Source organism: Panthera onca, chromosome A2 (assembly GCF_046562875.1).
Source record: "Panthera onca isolate mPanOnc1 chromosome A2, mPanOnc1 haplotype 2, whole genome shotgun sequence".
NCBI classification, from domain to species: Eukaryota; Metazoa; Chordata; class Mammalia; order Carnivora; family Felidae; genus Panthera; species Panthera onca.
This window is the reverse complement of record NC_138340.1, coordinates 11,756,176-11,769,093: the sequence shown is the minus strand read 5'-3', so window position 1 is coordinate 11,769,093 and position 12,918 is coordinate 11,756,176. Positions and strand designations below refer to the sequence as shown.

The window sequence follows — 12,918 nt, the reverse complement described above, 5'->3', positions numbered from 1 at the left end:
CTTCCTTCATCCTTTGAGTCTCTGCTTGGATGCCACGCCTTCTCCACCCATCCCTCTGGATTGCATCCATCCAGGTACAAGCCCCTGGAGAGGAGGGACCATGTTGATCACTGATATATGGGTGCTAAATAAATTTTCAGTGAATGAACCAGTCAAGGGATGAAAGAATGCAAAAATGGATGGTTGGATGGGTGGATGGATGGATGGATGGATGGATGGGTGGGTGGATGGATGGGTGGATGGGTGGGTGGGTGGGTGGATGGGTGGGTGGGTGGGTGGGTGGGTGGGTGGGTGGATGGGTGGGTGGATGGGTGGATGGGTGGGTGGATGAGTGAGTTAACTCCCTTTCTATGGGTTGAACAGATTTGTGACTGAATGGGCAGGGGCCCAGGAAAGAAGTACCTGAAACTCAAGTGATGTCACTTTTACCTGAGATGTGACTCAGCCACCTACACACACACTACCTAGGAATTGGCCAATCGTGCACACAGTCATCTGTCCACTCATCCTCCTATTCAGAGGGTTCTGCCACCCTCTGTACCCAACCCCTGCTGGGCAGTGCTGGGGACCAGAGGTGGCTCAGCTCCACACCCTGCCTGGAGGAGATCTGGCTGGGGCGAGAAAGAGAAGTAGAGGCATGCCCTGCAAATATCAAGAAGGTAGAAAGTGTGCCAGAAGCAAAGGGAGGCACAGAGAAAGGGCTGCTGGAAGTCAAAGCAGGCTTCCTGGAAGAGGCAACACTGGAGAGAAAGGTAGAAGTCTATCTAGTCATGCCGTTCCTCTCTGAGATCTGGACTCCAGCCTAAGCCCCTTGAGGGCCTTTCTGATATACAGACCTGTTAAATGGTTGCCCAGACCAAGCACCATTCCCTAACACCCCCAATGTAAAACACAAGCTCATTTGCTTTGCACACAGGTGCTCTGAGTCCAGCTTCTGTCTCACTGCCTACTCGTCCCCACACATCATCCTCACTCCAGACACCCCAAGTCACCTGAATTCCCCTGGCACTTTCACACATCTGCACCTTTGCACTGGGAGAACCCTCCACCTGAGACCTCTCATCTGGCAAACCCCTACACACATCGTTCAAGGCCCAGCGTCATTCACTTCTCCTCCGTGAAGTCTTCCCCAACCCCCGACCCCCACCCCAGGCTAAACCCTTGTTCTCCCATCCTCGGGTCCCTACACCTCTCCAACTTTGAACACTAGATTCCAGGAGAGGCCGTGACCAGGCTGCCTTTCCCCTCAGTGTCCCCTTCAGTAAAAAGCAGATGGTAACGTCTACCCTGGAGGAGGTCATATAAGAAAAGGCCCCACCTGGTGCTCAGCAGGAAGGTACATATCACTGTGGTTGAGAGCTCGGCCTCTGGGAGGGCCAGATCTGGGTTCAAATCCCAGCCCCACCACTAACTCAGCATGTAAACTTGGGCGTGTCAACCATTCTGGCCCTCCATTTCCTCATCTGCCAGAGGAGAAATAGAACAATTCTGCCTGCCTCGTGGCATCCCTATAAAAGCTCAATGAGCTAACATGTTCCTGGCACACGGCAGGTGCTCATTAAATATTTGTACACATAAATGAATAATTAACCAACTACTGGCTATTTTTATAACCATGATTATAATTATTGGTCATTGGTGTCACGAACTCAGGAGATGATTATCTGTATCCCCAGTTCACAGCAAGCCCCCACCAGGGAAAAATAAATGCACAGCCGTCGTGGAAAGCTGTTTGGTGGTTCCTTAAAAAGTTAAAGGTAGAATTCCCATATGGCCCTGCATTTCTACTCCTCAGCACCTACCCAAGAGAAATGAAACTATACATCCACACCGAAACCCGTGCAGGCATGTTCATAGCGTCATTTGTAACAGCCTAAAGGTAGGAAGGACCCAAATGCCTGTCGGTGGATGAGTAGATAAACAAATTGTGGTATATCCGTATCCCCATACAATGGACTTCTACTCAGCCTTAAAAAAAGGAGGTCCTGATCATTGCTACAATGTGTGTGAACCTCGGAAACACTGTGCTAAGTGAAAGAGGTCAGTGCAAAAGGTCACATTTTGTATCATACCTTTACTGTGATATATCCAATAGGCAGAGCCATGGAGATAGAAAATAGAGTGGTACGCCCCAGAAAGGGGGGGGGGGGGGAGGACGTAATCACTTAATGGGTACAGGTTGTTTTATGGGGCCATGAAAAAAAACTTGGAACTAGAGAGAGCCTTGGGTTGCACAACATTGTGAACACGCTACGTACCTTACACTTTAAAATCGTACATTTTTAAATGGTTAATTGCATGCTACGTGAATTTCATCTCAATAAAAAATAAATGCATCAAGGCAAAAGCTGTAATGATATGCCTATATATCACACTTCATTCTCTATAACGCATTTCCCCCTGCTTTCTCCCATTAATGCTCTCTACCCCAATTGCCCGATATAAGATGGAGAAGGTTCAGGAGGAGCTGTGCCTTTCTCAGGGCCCATGGGCTGTGTGGCTTTAGCCCCAGGCCATCAAGGTCCCCAGGTGTGGCCCTGAGGAGGCCCCCGTGTGGGGTGGGATCCACAGCTTGGGGCCAGGCCTGTCTGTCCTGACTCACAGCTCCGCCCCCCTTCCCCCACTCCTCCAGTGGGGGGAAGGCCCTGGATATCCTGCCTGTCCTGAGGGAGGGGAGGGGAGGGGAGAGGGAGAGGCCGGGGCATCTACTGTGTGCCAAGGCCACGCGGGGGGGCTCCACTCCCTACTCCATCTGGAGTCTCACAACCATGTAAGATGCTCCTCAGGAATCTGCGGTTCTGAGGAGGAGAGGGGAGAAGGAGGAGGCAGAAAGAAAAACAGGACGTGAGAAAAGCAAGAGACGAGAAACCCCCATGAGCACCTACCCACATCACAGTGAGTCTTCACCACCACCCCCATTTTACAGATCAGAAACTGAGGCCCTGAGAGGCTACATGAATTTCTGGGTCACATGGTGAGCATGGCTCCACCCAGGATTCGAGCCCAGCCCGCCCAAGTCCTGGCCCAGGGCTCTTTGCACAACTTGGAGCCCATCCCTTAGGGAGGTCACCCTTCCCAGGGTCCAGGCTCCCCCTTTGTGCAGCGGGTCGGGCATCCCGGAATGAAACGTGGGGAGGGTACGGCTACTTTTTCATTCCTCCCTCCTCTCTCAAATGTCTCTGATGCCCCTGGAGGTGCCCAGTTACGCGCGAGGCCACACCAAAGATCCAGACTCCTAGGGGGAAGACGGAGCTGGAGGCAGACACACTCAGTCAGCCCTAGAGCGGTAGGACGGAGAATGAGAAAGCCCGGAGAAGAAAACCATGATCTGTCTGGAGGGTCAAGGAAGTCTTCCTGGAGGAGGGGTCAGTGGATCCGGGTGTTGAAGGTTGAGCAAGGACTTGCCCAGCACACCCTACATCTTGGGACTGGTGTGGACTCAGAAGGGAGAAGCAATCTTTCTACGTCTCCTTTTCTACTAGTCAGGGTCAGCCCAGGTGAAAAGAATGGGCTGCAGGCTGGGATTGCCACAGCAGGGAATATCAGAACCCAAATGGTGGAACTGCCATGGCTTAGAATTAAGCAGCAACCACTTAACAAAATCTCAGGCAAACAATTCCCTGATCGAATATGTTTGGCTCTGACTTCTAGGTGGGCATGTTTGCCTCTCAAAGTTCCTAGGACCCCTAGACATTGCCGCACCTTTTCCCATGCTGTCCCCACTATCTGTATTACCATGGCTGCTTTGGTGAACTCCTATTCATCCTTCAAATCCCTACTCCAATGGCCCTTCCCTCAGATAGCCTACAGGCCCAGAAGCCCAGGTGATTTCTGGGAGTTGAGGGTTTATCCATCACTTAAAGGCCCAGCCCACCTACCTGAGGCACCCACTACGGGCTTGATGTAGTCAGGATGCACCAGAACCAACAGCGGCAAAATGGGGCCAATCCACACCAGGATCACATGATGCATGTTGTCCAGCACCTTCTTCTCATCTTGGAGGCCGGTCTCATTTGGAAGATACTGCAAGGGGTAGGAGGGAAGGACAGTGAGGAGGAGCCCAGCCCCAGCGTCCCCTAGCCTTTCCCTCCTTCCACCTCTCCCCTGTCCTTAAAACAATCCCGGAAGAGCTGTATGATTGAGGGCAGCTGGCTGCACCTTGCTGAACCTCCATTCCCTCACCTGAGGAGTGGGAAAGAATCAACTCTCTGTCTGAGGGCAGCTGAGAACATGTATGAAATAACAAAATGAGAGACCGCCCCCCCCACCCACCCAGCACAGGGCATGACACACAGCCGGTGTTCCAGAAATAAAAACAGTAACAGTACACCCAATAATAATGATCGGCATTTGTTGAGTACTTGCTACATTAGTAATAAAATACCACTAGCATTGTTATCTTTAACACATGCGTGTGCTCACAGCGTTAGGCGCTGCGGTGGGCATGGTTCATACAGTTAATACCTTCAACCTACCCAAGAATTCTGTGAAATACTTGCTACTATCTCCCCATTTCACTTTGCTTGGAAAGGTCAAATGACTTGTCTGAAGTTACAGGTGAGTAAGTGATTGCCCTGGTTCGGGCTTCCCCAGAAGCCTCACCCAGAACTCATGGCCCCGGGAGGAGGCAGGCTGGGCCTACAGGGTCAATGTTGTCCACACTGACCCGGCTAACTTTGGGCACCAGGGCCTGGCCACTGCCTCTAGGACCACCATTAAAGCCAGATGGCTCTTGGAATAAGAGCATTGGACGAAGGGCACGAAAAATGAGTAGGGGTTCATCGAACTGAGAAGGATATTTGGTAGAGGGCACAGTTCCAGCAAAGACCATGGAGGTGGGAAATCAGAGCCTGGCTATAGGAACAGGAAGTCATCCTACAGGACTAGACGTGAGTAGGGCGGGAGTCAGAGCCTAACGGGACTCGAACACTAGCTGAGGAGGTGAGACTTTCTCCGGACAGCAATGGGGAGTCATGGAGGGTGTGTGAGCAGAGGAGGGACATGGTTGGTTTCAAGAATCCTCCTGGGACCAGGACGGGGCGACGGACTGGAGGCAGGAGCCCAAGGAGGAGGCTGGACCATGGTCCAGCAGAAGACAATGAGGCCTGAGCAGGGGTGGGAGGTGAAAGGGAGGGAGGAGATTCGGGCACAAACAGGCAAAACTTGATGAGTGCAGTCCCAGGGGAGTCATTCCTAAAGCCAGATAAAATATTCTTGGAGATACTGAGTAGAAATGTACCTCCTCCTGCTTCCTTCTTCTGAGACACTCACTCCAAGTAGCATCTAAAATATTTCTAGGGGCGCCTGGGTACCTCAGTCTGACTCTTGATTTCAGCTCAGGTCATGATCTCACGCTTTGTGAGTTCGAGCCCTGCATCGGGCTCCACGCTGACAATGAGGAGCCTGCTTGGGATTCTTTCTCTCTAACTCTCTCTCTGCCCCTCCCCCGCCCCCACTCACATTCTCTCTCTTTCAAAATAAATAAACGTAAATAAAATAAAATAAAATAAAATAAAATAAAATAAAATAAAATAAAATAAAACAAAATAATAAAATAAAATCAATAAAATATTTCTAGAATCACTCGATACTTCCGGTCTCTGCAAGACTGGGGAGTTGAGCACACCCACCACCGCATGGCAGGTTCAGAGAGTCAAGCATGCTGCCGACGTGACTTCAGGAATTGTCAAAATAAATGAGGTTATCAGGAACAATCATAAGCCCCACACTGCAGATGGGAAAACCAAGGCACAGGGAGGTGACGTAGTTTGCTCAAGGTCGTGTGGCAGGAGAGGGTAGAGACGAGCATCAAGCCCACACTGACGACCACTGCCCTTGAACTGCCTCTCCAAAGTCCACCTCTGCCCTCGGCATGAGGCCTAAGCCAGGAAGGTCTCCACAACTGTCCCTCAGTTTCATGTAGGTCTAGAAGGGGGACCAGGTGAGTGCAGTAGGCAGTTAGGAACTGGAGTCTAAGACCCCAAAAGCCTCAGTGCCCTCAGGAGTCTGGCTTTCTTCTGACCTCTGAAGCCCTTTTAGAAAAGTGCAGGTTTTCTCAGCCAGACACAAGAGGTGGCAAAGGCACAGAGCTAAGAACAGGGATTCTGGAGCCAAACGGCCTAGGCTTGAACCCCAACTCTGCCGCCTACAAGCTGTGTGACCTAGGGCCAGCTACTTAACCTCTCTGTGCCATAGTATTCTTAGAAGCAAAATGGGGACAGTGGTGGGGCCTGCCGCCTAGGATTGTCAAGAGGACTGAGGGAACACGGGCTGGTGCAGCCACGCTGGAAAATAGTCTGGAGGCTCCGCAAAAAAACAAATAGAACTACCCTACGACCCAGCAATCGCACTACCAGGCATTTATCCACGGGATACAGGTGTGCTGTTTCGAAGGGACACGTGCACCCCCATGTTTATAGCAGCACCATCAATAATCGCCAAAGTATGGAAAGAGCCCAAATGTCCATTGATGGATGAACGGTTAAAGAAGATGTGGTATATCTATACAATGGAGTATTACTCGGCAATCAAAAAGAATGAAATCTTGCCATTTGCAACTACGTGGTTGGAACTGGAGGGTATTATGCTGAATGAAATTAGAGAAAAAAATCATATGACTTCACTCATATGAGGACTTTAAGAGACAAAACAGATGAACATAAGGGAAGGGAAACAAAAATAATATAAAAACAGGGAGGGGGACAACACAGAAGAGACCCATAAATATGGAGAACAAACTGAGGGTGACGGGAGGGGTTGTGGGAGGGGGGAGGGGCTAAATGGGGAAGGGGCACTAAGGAATCTACTCCTGAAATCATTGTTGCACTATACGCTAACCAATTTGGATGTAAATTTAAAAAAATAAAAAATAAAATTAAATAAATAAATAAAATAAGAAAAAAAACCCAAAACATCAAACCATAAAAAAAAAAAAGAGGACTGAGTGAGTTAATATTTTTAAAGTACCTGATGTAATTCTAAGCACATGTATGTGAAATAAGAAATGAAAGGCAGGGCTCCTGGATGGCTCTGTCAGTTAAGCGACTGACTTTGGCTCAGATCATGATCTCGCGATTCATGAGTCTGAGCCCCGCGTCCGGCTCTATGCTGACAGCTCGGAGCCTACAGCCTGCTTCTGATTCTGTGTCTCCCTCTCTCTGCCCCTCCCCTGCTTGTGCTCTGTCTCTCTCTGCCTCTCCAAAATGAATACACGTTAAAAAAAATTAAAAATTTAAAAAAAAAAATGAAAGGCAAGGTAAGAGAATGAAAGAAAGGGTGCAACCACATCGGGGGTGGGGTGGAGCAAAATCCACAGGGGTCCCCCCACCCCACCCGGGGATCACAGAACCCAACGACCTTCACGGGCACTGGTACCTGTTGCTACAGCAATAGGCCTGAAATTACAGAGAAAACTTTCGACTCAGCTCTGCCTCGCCTCAGCTGTGTGACCTCGGGTAAATGGCTTGCCCTCTCTGAGCCTCCGTCACACTTAGATCCTGGAAAACGGGTCTGTTCGTGGCCCTGACCAGATTCTTGGGGGATGAAAGAAACCATCAGGTCCGTTATCCTTACTGAATACCTGGGACCCGCCCAGCCCACCTGCCCAGCCCCACACACCATGCCCAGGTGGCCCAGCAGCCAGTTGCGCCGGGGTGGCTGGGGGAAGCAGCTCAGCCGGCGGCAGGTGACGTAGCAACGCCAGGAGAACCTCAGGAGCTGTATCAGCAGGCGGCAGAGGAAGAAGAGCAGGGACAGGACGAGTGCAGACACTGCATACAAGCGGAAGGCGGTCTTCTCCAGTCCCAGGAGGTACAACAAGTGCTCCGTGACGGGCAGCATCCTGCGGGAACACACGGGATGGGGGTCAGTGCAGGTAGGAACCACTCTGGCCATGTGTGTGCCATACACAAGATGACCTGTGGGGTCAAGCATAGGGTACCTGGCACACAGGAGGTGCTCAATGCACATGAGTCCCAGACACCAAGGATACCCCGCTAACTTTCCCCAGCAGTGACCTTCAGCGAGCTGACCAGACGGACACCTGTCCATATGCCCTCAGTCTTCACTTCGCAGGGCATCCTTCCTGACTTCTCTGCCCATGCCTGGCTGGCCAGAGGGTTGGAAAATTAAAACACGTACACCTCCACGCCGAAAGCAGCTCTTAACCAATGACGGATGAATATTGCCAGATAACTACCTCCTCCCCTTGGGGCAATGACCCTGAGATGGGAGTTTCACATGCACTCCCAGGCTTCCACAGCAGGATTAAACTCCAACTACCCACAGAAGAAACTTTCTCTATTAGCTGCCTTCCTTCCCTGTCTTCCCTCTTTTTCTCTATTTAATTGAGGTGAGATTCACCCAACATGAAACGAACCGTTTTAAAGTACAGTTGACCCTTGAACAATGCAGGGGTTAGGGGGGTCCCAAGCCCTGTGCAGCCAGAATTCCATGTGTAACGTTTGACCCCCCGCAAAACTGAACTGCTCATAGCCTACTGTTGACTGGAAGCCTTACTGATAACATTAACGGCCAATTAACACATATTTTGAATGTTACATGTATTATATACTGTATTCTTACAAGAAAGTAAGCTGCAGAGAAGAAAATGTTGTTGAGAAAGTCATAAGAAAGAGAAAATAGGGGCTCAGTCTGTTGAGCGTTCGACTTCGGCTCAGGACATGATCTCACGGTTGGTGAGTTCGAGCCCCGCATCGGGCTCTGTGCTGACAGTATAGAGCCTGGAGCCTGCTTCGAATTCTGTGTCTCCCTCTCTCTCTGACCCTCCCCTGTTCATGCTCTGTCTCTCTCTGTCTCAAAAATAAATAAACATTAAAAAAAATTTTTTTTAATAAAAAATAAAAAAATAATAATAATATTAATGACACAGTGACCAGGTATAGAGCATTGCAATGTGCCATGCTCCACACTCAGGGATGTACATGCCTCATTTTATGGTGCCTTAAAGTGGGCCTTGGAGTTGGGTCCTACCATTCTCTCCATTGTTTGCACAACTCAATCTCTGTTCCTCTAACTCAAGAGAGATGGGAGCTGACAGAGGCCCCCTGAACCCCTACCAAAGGCCAAACTCAATCACATTGGGGGCCCACAGATCTCAGACAGTGTCGAGGAGATTGCTGAAAATGGTTGGATCTTGCCCTCATCTCTCCTTTCCCCTTAGTCCAGACACCCAAGGGTTCTCTCTGTGCCCCACCTCCTTGGGCAACACAGCTAAAGGAACCCTACCCTCCAGGTCCTCACCTGAGTCCCCAGTCCCCACCACCCCCCCCCACCACCGGCCCATGGTTCCCTCCATTAGGGGCTGAGTCACTGGCTTTTCCACCAGCCAATGACCAACTGTATCATCCACGCAGAAGATGTGAAGTTTCTATTGGTTACCACATCCTGGGAAAACAGCTGGGTGCATCATCACCAAATTTGGAGAGTCCCATTGGGACGGTCTGACTTACACTACCAGCCATGCAATTGACATGACCACTCATTAGGGTGTCTGGTACCAAGGAGAGACAGAAAGGGAATAACAAGTGTTGGCAAGGATGCGGAGAAACCTTGAACCCTGATGCCTTGCTCGTGGGGATGTAAAATGGTGCGGCTTTGCTGTGGAAAACAGTGTGGTGGTTCCTCAAAATATTAAACATAGAACCACCATGTGATCCAGCAATCCCACCTCTGGATAGATCCCCAAAAGAAGTGAAAGCAGGGACTCAAACAGATATTTGCACACCCATGTTCACAGCAGCATTAGTCACAAGGGCCAAAAGGTAGAGGCAACCCAAGTGCCCAAGAAAAGAAGAACAGACACACATACTGTGGCCTATCCATACACTGGAATATTATTCGGCCATAAAAAGGGAAATCTGACGCAGGCTACAACATGGATGGACCTCAAGGACATTACGTTAAGTGAAATAAGAGACACAAAAAACAAATGCTCTGTGATCCCACGTATAGGAGGTCCCCAGAGGAGGCAGGTTCAGAGACAGGAAGCAGAATGGCGGGCACCAGGACCGGCGGGAGGGGGGATAGGGAGTCAGAGTTTTAATTGAAGAAGACAGAAAAGCTCTGGACGTGGATGGTGGTGATGGCTGCACAACAGTGTGAATGTACTTAAGGCCACTGAACTGTTCACCGAAAATGGTTAAGACTGGGGGGCGGGGGACACCTGTGTGACACAGTCGGTTGAGCATCCCACCCTTGATCTCGGCTCAGGTCATGATCCCACAGTTTGTGAGATCAAGCCCCGTGTTGAGCTCTGCACTGACGGTGCGGAGCCTGCTTGGGATTCTCTCTCCCTCTCTCTCTCTCTCTCTACAACCCCCCCCCCAAATAAATAAATAAACATTAAAAAAAAAAAAGACTGCGTGTCTCGAAGGAGGTAAAGCAGAGATAGAGGTGGCTGAATACTGGTCCCCCAAAGAGATCAGGTCTCTGGAACGTGGGAATGTGATCTTAACTGCCAGAGTCTTTGCAGACTGAACTAGAGATGAGAAGATTATCCGGGATTGGATTGTCTAGGTTGGTCCCAACTGGAATCGCAAATCTCCTCATAAGAGAGAGGCCGAGGGAGACTCAACACACAGAAGAGAAGAAGGCCGTGGAAAGATGAAGGCAGACACTGGAGGGATGCGGCCGCCAGCCCAGGCACCCTGGAACCACTAGAAGCTGGGAGAGGCAGGGAGCAGATTCTGCCCTAGAACCTCCAGAGGGAGCACGGCCCTGCCCTCACCTGGGTTTCAGACTCCTGGCCTCCAGAACTCTGAGAGAATGAAAGTGTGCTGTTTCAAGCCACCCAGTTCGTGGTAATTCGTCACAGCAGCCACAGGAAACAAATACACGGAGTAAGAGGGTACAGACCGATCCCTCCAGATGAGGTGGCCTGTGTGTGTCTCTTGGGGGAAGGCTCTCTGGGCAGACAGCTGAGTGAAGAACTGGGCTTTCTCATTAAATGCACATCTGCACACACACGCACGTAGTTGGGGTCTTTTTAATACATATATATATATTTTTTTTGAGACAGAGAGAGAGAGAAAGCGAGAGTGGGGAAGGGGCAGAGATAGAGAATCCCAAGCAGGCTCCGTGCTGTCAGCGCAGAGCCTGATGTGGGGCTCAAACCCACAAGCCGTGAGATCAGAACCTGAGCCGAAATTAAAAGTTGGACGCTTAACCGACTGAGTCACCCAGGTGCCCCTAAGGTTTTATTTTTTTTTTAATGTTTATTTATTTTTGAGAGAGAGAGAGAGAGAGAGAGAGAGAGACAGAGCGTGAGCAGGGGAGGGGCAGAGAGAGAGGGAGACACAGAATCGGAAACAGGCTCCAAGCTCTGAGCTGTCAGCACAAGAGCCCGACGCGGGGCTTGAACTCACGGACTGTGAGATCATGACCTGAGCCGAATTAGGACGCTTAACCGACTGAGTCACCCAGGCACCCACATGTAGCTGGGTTCTAATCCTGACTCCACGGACTGGCTGTGTGGCCTAGGCCTCAGTTTCCCTATCTGAAACTGGGGGTGACTGTAAAAGATGATCTTTGGGTCCACCCCAGTGTGACCTTTTCCTGCGTGTGGCCCAGGGTGGGGTCACCGCTTTGGCAGGCCCAAGACCTCTGGGTCACCTCTAACCCCTGGGCAACCTGGCTGTAGTCTGGCTGCCACTCCAGACACCACAGTCACCTTTCTGAAGGTCCGTCACTCTCCTGCTCTAACACCATCCATGGCTCCCCACTGCCCTCAGTCTGGCATCCAAAGCCCTTGAGGAGCTGACCACCCCCGCCCATCCTCCACTTCAGCCATAAAGATCCCCCTTGTCAGGATGTTTCGGACCCTTTCACCCAAGCTATAAACGTTGGATTCCTTAGAGCTGGTCCTGAGTCATCGCTTCCTCTCTCTCCATGTATACACCCTGGGGAGCTCACCCCCTCCCATGGCTTTTGTGACCCTGTCTCTGAGATGCCTCCCATGTCTTGATGACACCACCTCCTGGATGGCCTCCAGGGGCATATCTCAGACCCTCACATTCACCTCACCTCCTTCCTCCCTCTCTGCCCACACCCAGTTCGTTGCCAGGTCCTGCCAGTAGTGTATCGTAAATATCTTTCACTCTCATTCACGTTTCCCCATCCCCATCACCTCAACCCATGTCAGGCCACCACTGCAGTGGCCTCCTCCCCTTGGTCTCCCGGGTTCCCTCCCGCCCCTCCCCCAGCAGTCCATTCTCCACCCAGCAGCCAAAGGGATCTCCCTAAAATTAGATCACAGCCTTCCCCTGTTCAAAGTCCTCCCCATTATGCTGAACACAATTCAGATTCCTTCCCACGGACTGAGACGCCCTGTGCGCCCGGCCCCTGTGGACCCCTCCAGCCTCTCCCACGGCTCTCCCCGCTGCTGACTCAACTCCAGCCACTCTGGCCACAGGCCAAATTCATTCCCGCTTCAGAGCCTTTGCACATGCTGTTCCCTCCAACCTGGCATGCCTTTCCCCCAGCTCTGCCCACAAGGGCCCCTCCTCATCCTCCCGGACCACCTCTGCTTTTCACCACAATCAGCCACCTCCTTTATTGAGCACCTTCTGTGGGCAGTGGCTTTCTCAGCCATTTCTTTCATCTTCCCAGGAGCCCTTCGAGGCAGCTGGGGTTCTTCTGAGTAGAGTCACAGCAAGAACCCCCACCCCCGCCCAGAACAATCCCAGCTGATATCCTGACAAAGGAAATGTCTTCCTGAAATACTGAAATGGGGAGGAACGGAAACAAGAGAAAGCACCAGCCCTCAAAGAGGAGACCCTGCCCCAGGAAGGCAGGTGCACAGGAGGGAGGGAGCTCTGAACCGCCATGACCACCCCCCTATGCGGGACGTGGGCTGCGGCTTTTCCCGGGACAGGCTGCTCCAAGCAGAAAGAGCACACA

The 12,918-nt window shown here is 51.1% G+C and overlaps 1 protein-coding gene across 3 annotated transcripts in view; it reads right to left on the bottom strand.

Annotated features, from left to right (window-relative positions):
* The window catches only part of CYP4F22 (cytochrome P450 family 4 subfamily F member 22), a 52,668-nt gene that overhangs the window by 11,556 nt on the left and 28,194 nt on the right, over positions 1–12,918 (bottom strand). For all 3 annotated transcript variants that reach the window (XM_078443251.2, XM_078443252.2, XM_078443253.2), the window contains 2 exons: positions 7,618–7,840; positions 3,879–4,023 (listed from right to left, as the gene is read on the bottom strand). In XM_078443251.2, coding sequence (XP_078299377.2) covers positions 3,879–4,023; positions 7,618–7,840 — 368 coding nt within the window. The remainder of the gene's footprint in view (positions 1–3,878; positions 4,024–7,617; positions 7,841–12,918) is intronic.